This window comes from Protopterus annectens, chromosome 11.part0 (genome assembly GCF_019279795.1).
Source record: "Protopterus annectens isolate FY-2018-M chromosome 11.part0, PAN1.0, whole genome shotgun sequence".
In the NCBI taxonomy this organism is placed as follows: Eukaryota; Metazoa; Chordata; order Ceratodontiformes; family Protopteridae; genus Protopterus; species Protopterus annectens.
In genome coordinates, this window is record NC_056745.1 from 530,414,993 (window position 1) to 530,430,266 (window position 15,274).

General features: G+C 46.2%; 1 protein-coding gene across 3 annotated transcripts in view; it reads right to left on the reverse strand.

Moving 5' to 3' along the window:
• The window catches only part of TBK1 (TANK binding kinase 1), a 3,544,425-nt gene that overhangs the window by 3,030,107 nt on the left and 499,044 nt on the right, over nt 1-15,274 (reverse strand). For all 3 annotated transcript variants that reach the window (XM_044088041.1, XM_044088040.1, XM_044088042.1), the window contains exon 4: nt 95-224. In XM_044088041.1, coding sequence (XP_043943976.1) covers nt 95-224 — 130 coding nt within the window. The remainder of the gene's footprint in view (nt 1-94; nt 225-15,274) is intronic.

Here is a 15,274-nt window from a genome sequence, read left to right on the forward strand (position 1 = left end):
TCAAGTTTCTAATTTCAACTTTTTGTTTTGACTGAACATTACAGAAGGAAAAAGCTTTTCAAAAGAAAAAACAATGACTGGCGGTCCCACATACCAACATCTTGTAATACAATCAAAAATTCAGACTCAGGTAATCCAAAGGCATTTGCAGGCTCCTCTAAAACAGTGTACAAGCTACCACATGGGCAATACTCCATGACAAGAACTTTGTGTCGTGATGTTGTCTGTAAGAAGAAAAACAAAAAGTTAAATGGTACATTATGGTTCATTACATTCTCATACTAAACATATGATCTATAAAAAACAAAGTGTGTTTTGTTTTGAAGAAGCAACGCTTTTTTGCTTAATGATGAAATGAATTTGTCTTCTACAAGGAATGCTCTCTCAAAAAATATGAAAATTGTACAACGGGATGCTCTCAAACAGCAGCTTTCAAACAAGTATATAATAAAAAGAACCTTCAATGTGATGCATGCTGAATATTTGACTTCCAATGGTTTTACTACAGAACTTGAAATGACATCTCCACTCTTCAGGCATTTTTGTGTAAGTGTGTGTGTGAACATTTTGTGACAACTCCTTTCTGGACATGCTGTAAGACAGGACCATGCAAATTAGTTATAAGAAGAGTTTAAGAAACATGCAAGACTTTCTTGGCAGACACGAGCATGATGATTACTGAAATCCATTTTCATGGAATCCTCAGCTAGATTAGATAGATAGATACTAGACCACACACACAGCAAATAGCAGTTAACAGTCAGTGCTACTGTTGATCTTGTTGGCCATGTAGAATGTTCATCCAATGGGTGTACAGTTTCTGTTCTGCACCTTGGTTTGGAGGAATATGTCAGGAAATGGATAGCTGCATTGTGTGCTGGTGTTCTGAACTGGGTGCATCTCAACAACAACATTTTATGCAGCAGACTAGACAAAGAGATTGAAATTTTTTTTCTCCTTGAACCATACATTTTGCAGAAGCTGTTCTATTGCAGAGTTAATTTATTTAAATAAAGAATGGAAGGGGTAAAGTTCTCCAACTGGCTAGAAAAATGCTTACTTTTAAAATTTTGCTTCATTTTTCAGTGATTATAAAAAGAAGTTAAGTACTTACCATAACGTTCCATCTGTATTGTCGATTTTTCATTTCTCCTCACATATGGGCTTGGATCCTAACCATCGGATCTGACTCAGCTGTTACTAAGCTTGTGGCAAACAAAAGGCTCTTGGACACTTCCTCTTACCCAGAGTGCACCTCTTCATGTTACCTGGGATCTTGTTTGCTAGGATTACTCCCAGAAGGAAAAATATAGAAAGAAATGTTTTATAAGAAATTATTGTAATTGGAAGGAGACCATTTCTGGAGTATGGAAAAGATAAAGAGAGCCATAAATTATACTTCCTGTTATGCCAGAAACAAAAAAGTTTGGGGGCTTGGAGGGAGGGGTTGTGAGGAGAAATGAAAAATCGACAATACAGATGGAATGTTATGGTAACTACATACCTTCTTTATCTTACATTGTGAATTTTTCATTTCATCCTCACAGAGTTCCCAGCTACCTTCATCCTGGGAGGACTCACAGAAGAATATTCCTCAGAACCATCGAACCAAAGGAGGCTCTTACCCTGGAGACCAAATCCAACTTGTAACGAGTGATAAAGGTAAGATGATTTGCCCAAGTGGCCACTGCCATACCTCCCAACCTCTTAGTGCAAGAAATCTGGACAAAGCCTGGCAAAATGGGGGGGAGAAAGGCTCAAAATAGGGACAGATTTTAAATATTGCTCTTATAAACTTAGAAAGTTACTAGAGTAACAGGGTTTGTGGTAACATACATTTTTCTGGAGGATTTGAAGTCTGAAACTCAAATGTATGTCATTATTGATCATGCCAGTGGTTTGCCAGAAAACCACAAATTTTGTGAGGAACAGACCAAAAATATGACGTAACAATCTGGACAGTTCAGAGGTATGGCACAAATTTCATCCTATACATGCATTACTTTGAAAAACTGCTGAAGTGGCCACGGCCCTGGTTGAATGAGCCTAAACAAGTTTGCGAAGAGCTAAACCTTGTCTGGTGTAGACGAACATAATGCAATCAGATAGCCATTTTGCTAGAGTAACCTTAGATAGTGGTAGGCCCTTTCTAGGACCAGAGAAAGAAATGAACAAGTGATCTGCCTTCCTAAATTCTTTTGTCCTATGCAGATAAAAATTGTCTATGGACATCCAATTGATGCAGTACATATTCACCTTTATTACTGAAGTTAGGAAAAGAAAATGGGAAAGTTAATGGTTTGATAATATTCTCAAAAGCGACTTTAGATAAAAAAGAAGGGTTGGTGCGCAAGGAAACCCTGTCTTTATGAAAAATTAGGTATGGAGGTAGGGAGGATAAGGCCTGAATTTCTGAAATTCATCTAGCCAAACTAATGGCTACTAGGAAAATGGTCTTCCAAGACAAAAATTTCAAATCACGTCACTGCAGGTTCAAACTGGTGTTGAACTACAAAACGGAGCACCAAGTTAAGGTCCCAAAGAGGAGAAGGATCTTTGTGCGGTGGCCTTAGTAATAAAATCCCTTACAAGAAGATCTTGCAAAGCTTGTTGGATATCAGAGACAAGTTATCATTCCCAATGTGAAAAAAAAGAGACAGTTGCTAATTGTACATTGATAGTAGAGTCCGCTGCTCCATTGTCAAACAGGTGTGCCAAAAATTCTATAATGGAGTGAAGAGGAGCTATGTAGGAATCTATATCATGTTGTTGAGCCCAGGTTGCAAACTTCCTCCTTTTGCTCCTATACAGCTTTTGAGTGGATTGCTTATGGGATGATATCAAAATACAACCAACTGGGTAGGAGAGCATAGGTTGTCTGGCTATAAATGGAATTGGAGGAACAAAGCTGTCAGCTTGAGGTGGACAGATTGGGATGAATCATTCCTGTCAGATGCGACAAAAGGTCTGGAGTGGGTTCAGAATCCAGGGTTCTTCTCGTAAATGAGGCCTAAGGGAGGGAAACCAGATTTGTTGAGGCCAAAATGGAGCAATGAGGATTACTGTTGTCCTCAACCTGTTTGCTCTCTGGAGATATTTGGAATCAAGGAGGTAGGAAGAAACGCATAAAGGAGACCAGGAGGCCAATTATGTATGACAGAGTGTCTCTCGGGGACTTCCCAGTTAGGGGGGATTAGGGTAAAGTAACTGCTGCATTTGTTGTTCAGAGGGGATGCAAAGAGATCACAGCAGGATTGGCCCCATCTGCCAAAAATCTCTTTTGCGGCTTTCCAGTTGAGGGACCTCTCATGAGGCATAAGAATGGATCTGCTCAACTTGTCCACTATCATGCTAGACTTTCCTGGAATGTGCCCCGCTACAAGAAAGTGGTTGGATGAGATTGCCCATTGCCACACTCTTAGCGCTTCTCAACACAGGGAGTATGATCCGTTTCCTCCTTGCTTATGTACCAGACTACAGACATGTTGTCTAATTGAATCTTCACTTTCCCCAGAGGAAGAGCAGCTTGAAAAGCTTACAACACTAGTAGCACTGCCCTCATCTCCAGGATGCTTATGTGTAAATTGGCCTCGGTGGGAGACCAGGTGCCTTGAACAATCTTCCCCAGATAATGCCCCCCATCTGGGAAGCGTCTGTGGTCACGATGGCCTGAGATTGCAAGAGAAGATATGGTTGGCCCTGCATTACCTGATCTGAATGAATCCACCATGACAGGGCTTTTTTGCAGGTGTCCGTAAGGAGTATCTGGTTAAGATATCAATTGCTGGATAACTGACCACTGTGAGGACAGAAGCCATTGTAGTATTTGCATGTGAAATCTCCTCAACAGGACTAAAACTATTGCAGCTGCCCTTGAGCCTAGAAGCCTGTAAGACATGGCGGGCAGCCATTTTCTACTTCTTGGGACCAAAAAGGGACGTTCCATCAAACACGGCATTGATGTAAAAGACTTAAAAGGCTCCACAAAGACACACTGGCACACCAAGGCATGTCTCCTCAGTGATCTGCTGGAACCCACCTCTCTACTCCTTCCTTCGGCTGCATGAGTAATAAGCCTCTTGGAAGACTTAGTTACAGAAAGTACAGTTGTGTACCTACTATAAATGTAGATGTTTGAGTGTATTCACTGTTGCAGTCATTATAACCTGGACTGCAACAGTGAATACACTCTAATATCTATATATGGTAGGTACACGACTGTACTATGTTCATCGTGTTTCACTGTTGCAGTCATTACAATTGGGTTATCCTGCTGGCAGGCTAACCGCAGTCGGCCCGAGTTCCAAAGTCTAGGTCTGGCGTCGGTTGCTGTTGCTTCTTCCCTGACGTCAGTGCGCCAGGGGTATAAAAGATGCAGCCGACACCATTTTCTTCAGTTTTTCTTGCCCCAGATGTCAGGTGCCCCTAAAATGGTAGACTAAATTATGCCAGTAAGCATGCATACACAAAAACAACTTTTCCTTCATCTACAAGCAAATACACCACATAGGTTGTATAGAATAGAGAAGTACAGGTAAGTCCCAGCAAAGGAAAAAGGGGGATGGTCGGAGGGTAACCTGGACTGTAACAGTGAATACACTCTAATATCTACATTTATGGTAGGTACACAACTGTACTATGTTCCTCGTGTTTCACTGTTGCAGTCATTACAATTGGGTTGAATCCCAAAGCTAAGGTTGGGAGGCTGGTGCTAAATACGATTAGGAGAGGCTATAAGGCCCTGCAGAACTGCAGTGGCAAAGCCTGCCCTGGATTTAGAGTAGAGAGGTAAGTGATAGTGCTTTGTAAAAGTATGCACTGAACTCCAAGTTGCAGCCTCTAAGATGTCTTTGGTTGGTACTCCTCTGAGGAAGGCTGCTGAAGTGGCTGCTGCTCTGGTTGAATGTGGCCTAATGCCCTTAGGCACTGATTTGCCATGCTGTAAATAGCAGAAACGAATGCAGTGGCCTATCCACTTTGAGAGTCTGCTTTGAGATAGGTTTTCCTTGTGATCCTGCAGCACATGCCACTAGAAGTTGATCAGTCTTTCTGAAAGCTTTGGTTCTGTCCAACTAGAAGTGTAGCTACCTGTGAATGTCCAAAGAATGCAGAAGTCTCTCACCCTTATTCTGTGAGTTTGGATAAAAGGTAGGCAAACAAATTGTTTGGTTAAGGGCCACACTGGACACTAACTTAGGCATAAATGTAGGGTTTGTCCTCAGAGAAACCCTGTCAGTATGGAAAATGATAAAACGTTCCACAGCCATGAGTGTCTGTAACTCTGAGACTCATCTAGTGGAGGTTATTGCTAGGAGCAGAGCAGATTTCCAGGATAAGAATTTTATATCAGCTGCAGACACTGGCTCAAACGGAGGCAGTGTGAGTTTTTCCAAGACATAGTTGAGGTCCCATGCAGGTATTGTTGCTCTCCTTGGAGGTCTTATGTTTTTGGCCCCTCTGAGGTACTGCCTTAGTAATGGATGAGAAAAAATAGGTGGCTCTGTATTGTAATGAGCTGAAATGGCAGAGGCATGAATTTTAATTGATGAAAAGGAAAGGCCTTTATCCACAATCTCAGTTAAATATTGCAAAATCTGAGGAATATTTGGAACAATCGTGTCAATACCCTGTGCCTGGTTCCAAGCACAGAATCTCTTCCATTTTTCTGCATAAGATTTTCTAGTGCTAGGCCTCTTGGCCTCCAAAATAACATCCATCACTGCTTTAGAGAGAGGTGTGTCTTGAATGGCTACATTACCCGCCATGATGCCAGGTTTAAGGTCCTGAGTTGGCTGTGCAGTATCTGACTGTCTTGTTGGGTCAATAAGTGAGGAATTTGAGGTAATGTCCAAGCTGGGCATTGAGACAGGCTCTTTAGGGTTGGATACCAGTGCTGGCGGAGCCAGTCTGGGGCAATCAGTATCATTTTTGGCTTCTCTTGTCTGACCTTGAGGAGTACCTTGGGGAGGAGAGGCAGAGGAGGAAAGGCATATACTGTTAGGTTTTCCAGCTGAAAGACAGAGCATCCACTTTCCATGCTAAGTCCTTGTGCAGAATCTCTGTAGTTGGCAGTTGTGAGGGGAGGCAAATAGGTCTATGTCCGGGCATCCCCAGTTCCTTGTTATCATGCTGAAGACTTGTGGATCCAATTTCCATTCGTGGGGATCCATTAGGTTTCTGCTTAGTTCATCTGCCAGAGTATTTATCCTTCCTGGCAGGAATTATGCTCGCAGACTTGGTAAGTCAATGCTGTATCCCACAAGTTCATGGCTAGTCTGCAGAGGGGGTAAGAATGTGTGCCTCCCTGCTTATTTATGTACCACATAACTGTAATATTGTCCATCTTTATCAGTAGTTGTCCTGGATGAAGTAGATCCTTGAAGGCTGTCAGAGCATTCTGAACAGCTAGCATCTCTTTTTGATTGATATGTAGATGCATTTGACTTGCGGACCATGTGCCCTGAATACATCTTCCTGCCATATGGGCCCCCCAGGCATAATCTGATGCATCTGTTGTCAATGTCTGCCTGGCTGTGGGCAAGGTGAATGGCTGTCTCGTGTTGTGGTGACAGGCTTTTTCCCCACGATCGAAACTCCTGTTGCAGGCTGGGGATGAGGGTAATTATTGTTTCCAGTTTGTGACAAGGTTGAGTCCAAACACTTTTTAGATACCACTGAAGTTTCCTCATATGCATTCTTGCATATGGCATTAGCAGAATGCATGATGCCATTAAGCCCAAAGCCTGCAGAATTTTTCTTGCAGATAACTTTTAGTTATGTACTTACCATAACTTTAGATGTATGGGAGCCATCTCGCCTACATTCTGTACTGATTGGTTCGGAGCCGATCCTCGGCTCCGACTCGGCACGCTATACTATAGAACGAAGTCTCTTATTGGCTGAACTATCCCACATCCCAGGATGCACCACCACTGCTTCCCCAGATCTTGTTTGTCCGCACACATGCACACACACAAAGACTGTTGATATAATATTGCCAGGTGTTTCAAGATGAAAACAGCTGAACTCGAACCGTCTGGTCTCTTCTGATCTCCAAGGCAGGGGGAAGGAGGGTGGGTTATTAGGAATGTAGGCGAGATGGATCCCATACATCTAAAGTTATGGTAAGTACATAACTAAAAGATGTAATGTGATCCTATCTCGCCTACATTCTGTACTGATGGGACAGCATCCCTAGCACCTGATTCCTGGGTGGCTCACTGGAAAACACTCCTGAGAACTGTGGAACCGAAGGAAGCTCGCCCCCGAGATGCCACGTCCAATTTGTAATGAGAAATGAAGGTGTGAGGAGAAGACCATGTAGCCGCAGCACAAATGTCACTAATGGCAAGCTTGGAATGAAAAGCTGCCGAAGTAGCCATAGCCCTGGTAGAATGAGCTTTCACTGTAGTTGTAAGCTCTTTATTAGAAATGAACTAAGTATGACTGATACAGTCTCTGATCCACTTGGCAATAGTGACTTTCGTGACGGCTTTGCCCAATTTATTGTCCGAAAAGGACACAAACAACTGATCTGTTTTCCGTGTTTGGTGCATCCTATCCAAATAGAAGCGTAATTGTCTGTGAACATCCAAGGTGTGAAAGATGTATTCCGCTCTGTTTGAGTATTTTGGGAAGAAAACTGGAAGTTCCAATGACTGTTGCAGACAAAAACTAGAACAAACCTTAGGAACAAAGGATGGATTTCGTCTGAGGGATACTCTATCCTTGTGAAAAAACAGGTATGGTGGTTTGACACATAGGGCTTGAAGTTCCGAAACTCTTTTGGCTGATGTAATTGCAACTAATAAAGCAGTCTTCCAAGAAAGAAATTTCAAGTCACAAGTTGCTGCCGGTTCAAAGGGGGAAGAGGTCAAAGCACCTAACACCACATTAAGGTCCCACGGTGGAGCGGGATGAGATATCGGGGGCCGTAGCAGCCCAGCACCTTTCATGAAGGCTTTACACAACTTGTTGCTCATCAAAGGTGGTTCTATGCTCTCATGAAAATTGGAAATAGCTGCCAATTGAACCTTGATGGTAGAGACCGAAGAACCTTGATTGAATAGAGAAGCTAAAAACTTCAGAACCACTGACACCGGGACAGTTATGGGATCTAATCCCCGGAGTTGGGCCCAAATAGCAAATCTCTTCCATTTGCTGTTATACATTTTCTTAGTAGAAGTCTTGTGGGCCGAGGACAAGATATGTATGACTTCCGGGTCCAAAGCATGGTTCCTGACTATGGTCGGAAGAGGAGGAGCCAAGCTGTTAACCTCAACGAGTGGAGGGACTGATGAAGCTGTCCCGACTGATGGGTCAAGAGATCCGGAACTTGGTCCAGGAACCATGGACCGTCTAGTGCATATTTCCGAAGAAAGGGAAACCAGACTTGACGAGGCCAGTATGGGGCAACTAAAATCATTTTGCTCTCCAAGCGAATCGCCTTCTCGATCACCTTAGGAAGAAGGGGAACTGGTGGAAAGGCGTATAGCAGGCCGGTGGGCCAAGCTTGGACTAGGGCGTCCTTGGGAATCTCCCCCGGAACTGGGGTGAGAGAGAAGAACTGTTGGCATTTCGTGTTGTGGGGGGTTGCGAAAAGGTCGCAACAAGGAGTTCCCCATCTTCTGAAAATCTGAGTTGCCACTCTGTCGTTCAGAGACCACTCGTGAGGGGAGAGAATAGTTCTGCTCAGTCTGTCGGCTATCACATTGGATCTCCCTGGAATGTGTGTTGCTACCAGAAAACGTTTGGTTGCAATCGCCCAATCCCATACTTTCATGGCCTCTCTGCAAAGGGGGGAGGATCTGGTCCCTCCCTGCTTGCTCAGGTACCAGACTACTGACATGTCGGACTGAATGGCAATCATGCCCGGGGGGAGGTAATCGTGTAGTGCTTGCAACGATAGAAGCACCGCCCTCATTTCTAGTATGTTGATGTGGAGGAGACTCTCGTCGGAATGCCACCTGCCTTGGACTGACCTGCCCAGGTAATGTCCCCCCCCACCCCGTCTGGGAGGCATCCATAGTCAATGTGGCCACTGGAGGTGGTGGAACAAAGGGTCGCCCCTGATCCAGGTTGGAGGAAAGAAGCCACCAACGAAGGTCCTGTTTGCATGTCTCTGTGATCAGAATGAGGTGACAGAGGGAGATCTTGATAAGACCACTGGACTGACAGGAGCCACTGGAGAATCCTCATATGTAACCTTGCCAAGGGGACTAGGAGAACGGTGGCCGACATGGAGCCTAACAGTTGTAGGACCATCCTGGCTGGGGCTCTGCGTTTGAGGAGCAAGGCTCGAACTTGAGACTGTAATGTCTCTATCCTCTCCGTAGGAAGATAGACCCGCGTTTGCTTTGAGTCTATCTCTACTCCGATAAAAATGCGCTGAGATGGCAGCAACACAGACTTTGCCCAATTGAAGGTGATTCCTAGGGAATTGCCTAGAGATATAGTGGCTGCTAGTTTTGTAAGAGTAGACACCTGGAAGTGGCAGTTAGGAGCCAGTCGTCTAGGTATGGAAACACCTGGAATCCTAGACTTCTCAGGTGAGCAGTCACCACCGCCAAACATTTGGTGAACACCCTGGGGGCTGTGATGAGACTAAGGGGCAGTGCACGGAACTGGAAATGACTGTCTCCCAGGCTGAAGCGCAAGTGTCTCCTGGATGCCTGATCTATCAGGATGTGATAATAGGTGTCCTTGAGATCTATGGAGCACATCCAAACACCTTTCTCCAGCAGAGAGAGAATGGATTGCAAGGTGACCATCCGGAACTTGGACTTCTTGACTGATCGATTTAGCTTGCTGAGATCCAAAATGGGCCTCAAGCCCCTGGTCTTTTTTGGCACCAAAAAGAATCTTGAGTAAGTCCCTAATCCGGTCTGGCCTGCGAGGACCGGTTGGATGACCCCTTTTTGAAGCAGCTTTGAGATTTCGGTGGCTGCAAGATCCCACTGACTGGGTGGCGGGTCAAGGGATTTTTCGGGATGGAGGGGGGGGTTGAGAAAAAGGGATGGTGTAACCTCCGGTGATGATTCGGAGCACCCATCGGTTCTGAGTAATACTCTCCCAGGCCTTTAGGTGCTTCGAAAACCGACCCCCGACTGGCTCCGGAGCTGCACAGTCGGGCAATCCTTCAGGGATGCTGGAAGGTTGAGGAACCACGAAAGGACTCACGGTCTCCAGTGTTGCAGGGGCCTCCACCGCCTCTGGGATGCCGTCTTCCTGAAAAATTTCCCCCTCCTCTGCCTCTAGAAGGGGGATCGCCCTGCTGTGAGGATTAAGTCTTTTGAGATTTATGGAACCACATTTTCCCCCCTCTTCTAGCCTTGGGATAAGGCCTGAAGGGAGTGGAAAACCATGCCCCTACGGCAGTCAAAGTCTTACCTCTCTTGTTCACAGCGAGTCAAGGTGTCCTTTACCTTGGGTCCAAACCCTAGAGGACCCATCGAAGGGAGCATCGGCAAAGGAAGACTTGAAGGCTTCCGCAAAATGACACAGGCGAAGCCAGGCTTGTCTCCGTAGAGCAACACCTGTTCCCGCCGCTCTACTCACCCCCTCGGCTGCATACGAAATGAGCCACATGGACGAGTTCGATAACGATGATAGGGTAGCCAGCTGAGAGCTAACCGTCTGGGCCAACTGCTCAGGTAGGTTACCAGAGAGGGTATCTGAAAGTTCCTTGACCAGATCCCTCTGAAGTCTGGTGAAGTGCGTCAGATAATTCAGAGACCTTAAAGTAAAGGTTGCTGAAGTAAGGGTGCGCTTCCCGTACCGATCCATGCTCCTGGACTCTTTATTAGGAGGATGGACGGATGTCGAAGCCTCTGCCACATCTTGTTGGGTAGCAGATGCCACCACCAGGGCATCTACAGCCACACCTTTGGAGAGAAAATCCTTTTCGGGGGGGGGCTGAAAGAAATTTATTGGGGCGAGCTGGCACCGGTTCCACAGAATCCGGGTGCTCCCACGCCCTTCGAGAGATCAAATCCAGAAGCTCATCGAAGGGCAGAGACACCCAGGAGGCGGAGGGCTGAGCCCCGAAGGCCTTGAGGAATACCGACTCCTCAGCGGAAGGGGGTTTGGACTGCCAGTCGCCTCGTTGCTTCAGGATTTCCAAAATGTCCACAAAGGAGACATCATCAGAGGATGACTTGGGGGACCCCTCCGCATCATCGAGGTCGGTGTCCGAGGTGAGAGACTTGTCAGAGGAGTCGACGTGCTTCCTCTTGCACTGTCTCTTCCTTGGAGGTTCCTCCGTAGACGCTTCGGAGGGACCTTCAGGAAGGGGGGAAGCCCCAATGGGGGTGACCTCAGGCCCCAGGGCTCCGCTGTCTTGAGACAGGGGGACTACAAAGAAACCAGTCTCCGTGTCAAGGGAAGGTGCCGGTGAGACGGTGGAGGTGGCCAAAGAAGATTTGGCCAAAGCACTCCTCATGGCCCTGAAGGCCGGACCCCCAGAGTCCTGGGAAGGTCCGACTCCTGAGGCCACAACAGTAGACGGCACTCCCGCAGCCGACGCACCGAGAGGGAGGCTCGGAACCGAAAACATCGGTCCCGAAGCGTCAACCCCGGGGCCGACCGAGGAGGTCCGTGTACCGAACTCCGACCCGAAGGGCGGGGTTGGAGTAAGGGTCGGAGCCGACCCGAAAACCTCCACCGGCTCCACTAGCACCGACTCCAACGGTGCCGAGGCTGTTGGAGGAGGAACCAAGACAACAGGGTGGGCAATCGGCTCCAGAGCCGACTGGGCTGGAGCCGAAACCAACTTTTGGAAGACTGGAGACTGAAACAGCCTTTGAAGTACCCTGTCTATGTCCGAATCCGACATCCTCGAAGACCGAGAAGAGATCGAATGAGTTCGAGTCGACTTCTCCACCGGTTCCGAACGACTGGGGGGCCGGCTCCGAATCGTCTCGATAAATATTGGTGTCGAGGGAGACTCCACAACCATTGCAATTTCTCGAGCCGGGCGGACTTCGGCACCGAAGGGGAAGAGTCTGAGCGGGCAACTCTCATCGGCTCCGAAGACAGTGGAGTCGATGAAGGTGACCCACCTCTCGAAGCTCTAGCCATCGGCTCCGAAGCCAGAGGAGTCGAGGCTGGAGGCATCGAGGCAGACCGTTCCGCCCTCGGCTCCGAAGTCCGTGGAGCCGATGGAGAAGCCTGCCGAGATTTCTTTGTGGCCGGTTCCGACGGGCTGGTCGGAGCCGATGATTTCTTTTTCTTCGAAGGTGAAGAGGAAGAAGATAAAGCCTCCTCAAAAGAAGGTGTAATAAGCCCTTTTAAAATCAATTTGTTTTTCCTCTCTTGGAGGACACGGGAGGAAAAAGCGTGACAAACGCTGCATGACTCCTGAAGATGTTTAGGGCCTAAACAATACAGACACAAAGAGTGATCGTCCGTTATGGACATTTTGTAGCTGCATTTAGAGCATTTTTTGAACCCAGAAGGTCTGTGCTCTTTAGACATGCTGATACACAATCACTACACAGAAAGGAAACTTTTAGTCACAAAATTTTCTTAAAGAAGATGTGAATTAGGGCAAGACCCCTCTAACATAAAACGGGATACTTGACCAAGTAGACTACAATACTACCACAAGACTCACACTAAGTAGTTCAATCACGCACGAGGGCAAGGCCCCTCTAACTTAAACGGGATCCTTTCCCTCAAATTAAAGACAAATTTTACAACAAAAATTAACTCAAAACTCAGTCACACAACAACGATAGCTGTTAAAACAGCTTTTGGGTCGACTAATCAAAAAATTCCTGACGGAAATTTCTTAAGAAATAAGCACTTAGCTCAGCCAAGTCCGAGACCACGTCTTTGCTGTAAAGCGGCAAACGAGATGTGGGGAAGCAGTGGTGGTGCATCCTGGGATGTGGGATAGCTCAGCCAATAAGAGACTTCGTTCTATAGTATAGCGTGCCGAGTCGGAGCCGAGGATCGGCTCCGAACCCATCAGTACAGAATGTAGGCGAGATAGGATCACATTACATCTGGGTCTTTGTTGCCAACATTTTGAAATAAGTAGTCAGTTGTCTGTGTGTCTGGCCTGAGATAAGCCATCTGGGCAGTTGTATTTAAGCTTGCACCCAGGAATATTATCTCTTGAGAGGGTACGAGTTTTGATTTCTTTTTCGTTTACTGTGTACCCTAGACCTGTTAGTAATCTTTTTGCAAACGCCAGATGCTGTAGTAGAATGTCCTTGTTCTCTACTTGAATAAGGCAGTCTTCCAAGTAAGGATATATTTGTATTCCTCTCTGTCTGCAAAATGCAATTACTGGTGCCAGGCATTTTGTGAAGACCCTGGGAGCGGTAGATGAGCCAAAGGGCAGTCAGTGCAGAGAATTGGTAGTGCATTGAGCCAGCTATAAATCTGAGGTATCTTCTGCATGATTGTCTGATTGGGACATGCAGGTATCCCTCTTTTAGGTCTAATGTCACAAGCCAAGCCTTCTTGCTCAGCATGGGCAGAAGCTGCTGCAGAGTTAACATTTTGAATTTTGGAATATCCAGGAATGTGTTTAGGATAGACAGGTCCAGTAGTGGTCTCCAGGCTTTGTCCTTTCTGGGCACCAAAAATAGCCTCGAGTAAAATCCTAGTCCCTGCTCTTGCTGTGGTACTTGCTGAATGGCTCTCATGTCCATGAGGGATGAAACTTGTTTTTGTGCCTCTGCCCACTGATTGCGTGGCAGGTCTGGCATACTGTTTGGCCTTGGCCGGGTGTGAAAGTGGAACCTGTAGCCCTGTGATACGATATTTAAGACCCATTTGTCCTGGGTGATCATGTGCCAATTTTGTGAAAAAAGTGCTAGTTTTCCCCCCAAAGGAGCTGCCAGAAGATAAGTGCTTGGTGCTGGCAGGGGAAAGTCATTGAGACTGTTTCCTGTATGGCTGTGATTTTTCCTCTCCACTTTTGGAGGTAGAAGTACCCCATTGTTTAGGCCTGTATGAGCCTTGGGGCTGTGATCTGCCTCTGGGGCATCTGTATCTGCCTCTTTGTGGCCTGTCTGACACTGGAAAGGACCAATTCTTTGTAGGCCAGTTCCTGCTAAATCTGGGAGGCTGTACCTGCAAGAAATCCTTGACTGTTTGCATAGAATTAGCTTTGTCCTCCATTTTCTTCAACACCTCTTCTGCTTTAGCACCAAACAAGGTATCATGCTATAATGGAGCATCTAATAGTTTTGCTTTAACATGATCGGGCAGATTCTGTTCTTTTAACCAAGCATGCCTCCTAATGACAGAAACTGTAACAGCGGCCCTGCAGGAGGCCTCTAGAGAATCAAAACCACATTGCAAAGTATGCTTTCACACTTGTTCAGCTGCATGCAATAAATCCTGCATTTCTTTGTTTTCTGCACATTCTGAATTTGTCAACATTTTCTGTTTAATCAGTGACACAAGATATTGCTGATATTTAAGCATATGAAACTGGCGATTTAAAGCTCTTACAGCCAAGGTAGCAAGAGTATAAATCTTTTTCCCCCATCTGTCCAGGGCCCTTGAATCCCTATCAGAGGGGATAGGGTTTTTTGCAGTGGAAGCCTTGACCCCTTTGGGACCCTGAGAGATAGTTTCCGAGTCAGCAGCAGGGTTTTCATAAAGAAATGTATGAGAATCAGGAACCCTGTAGTATCTGTGTGGCTTAACAGGAGCTGGTGGTAAAGAGCCAGGAGACAGACCGGACTCTGAAAATACATCATCTACAATGTCTAAAACAGGAGGAATAGCAAGGGGCCTGTGCTGAGGTAATAAAAGGAAGTCTCGGAGCCTTTTCTTGGATTCTGAGTAATCCTGGCACTCCCAGTGGAAATGCTCCCTCATAGTATGCAGGGTCTCCCCAAAAGAATAATCCTCAGGAGGAGAGGCTGAAGGGATAGATTCTTCAGCATCAGAATCCTCATAGAGAGGAAGAGAATATTCCTGTTCAGAAGAAGTATCAGAAGAAATGGAAACCTGATCTGAAGATTCATATTCTATCTCTTGCCTAGGCCTTTTATCAGGAGGGGGATGGGATCCCCTGATCAAAGTAATTAGGTCTTCGGCCATTTTAAGCATCTGTTTTTTAGGCATGGAGGCCTGTGCAGGAGAATACTGTACTTGTTTCTTTGTCATTAGAGCTGCTTTAGTCTTAGCCTTTGAAGCTGAAGTTGGTTTCACATATAACTGTGTAGGCCTGAAAACACCCTCAGAAGCTGATGCCTGCTCAGCGGCTCGGGACCCATCTGAGGGAATAGTTTCTGAGTGTCCAACACCT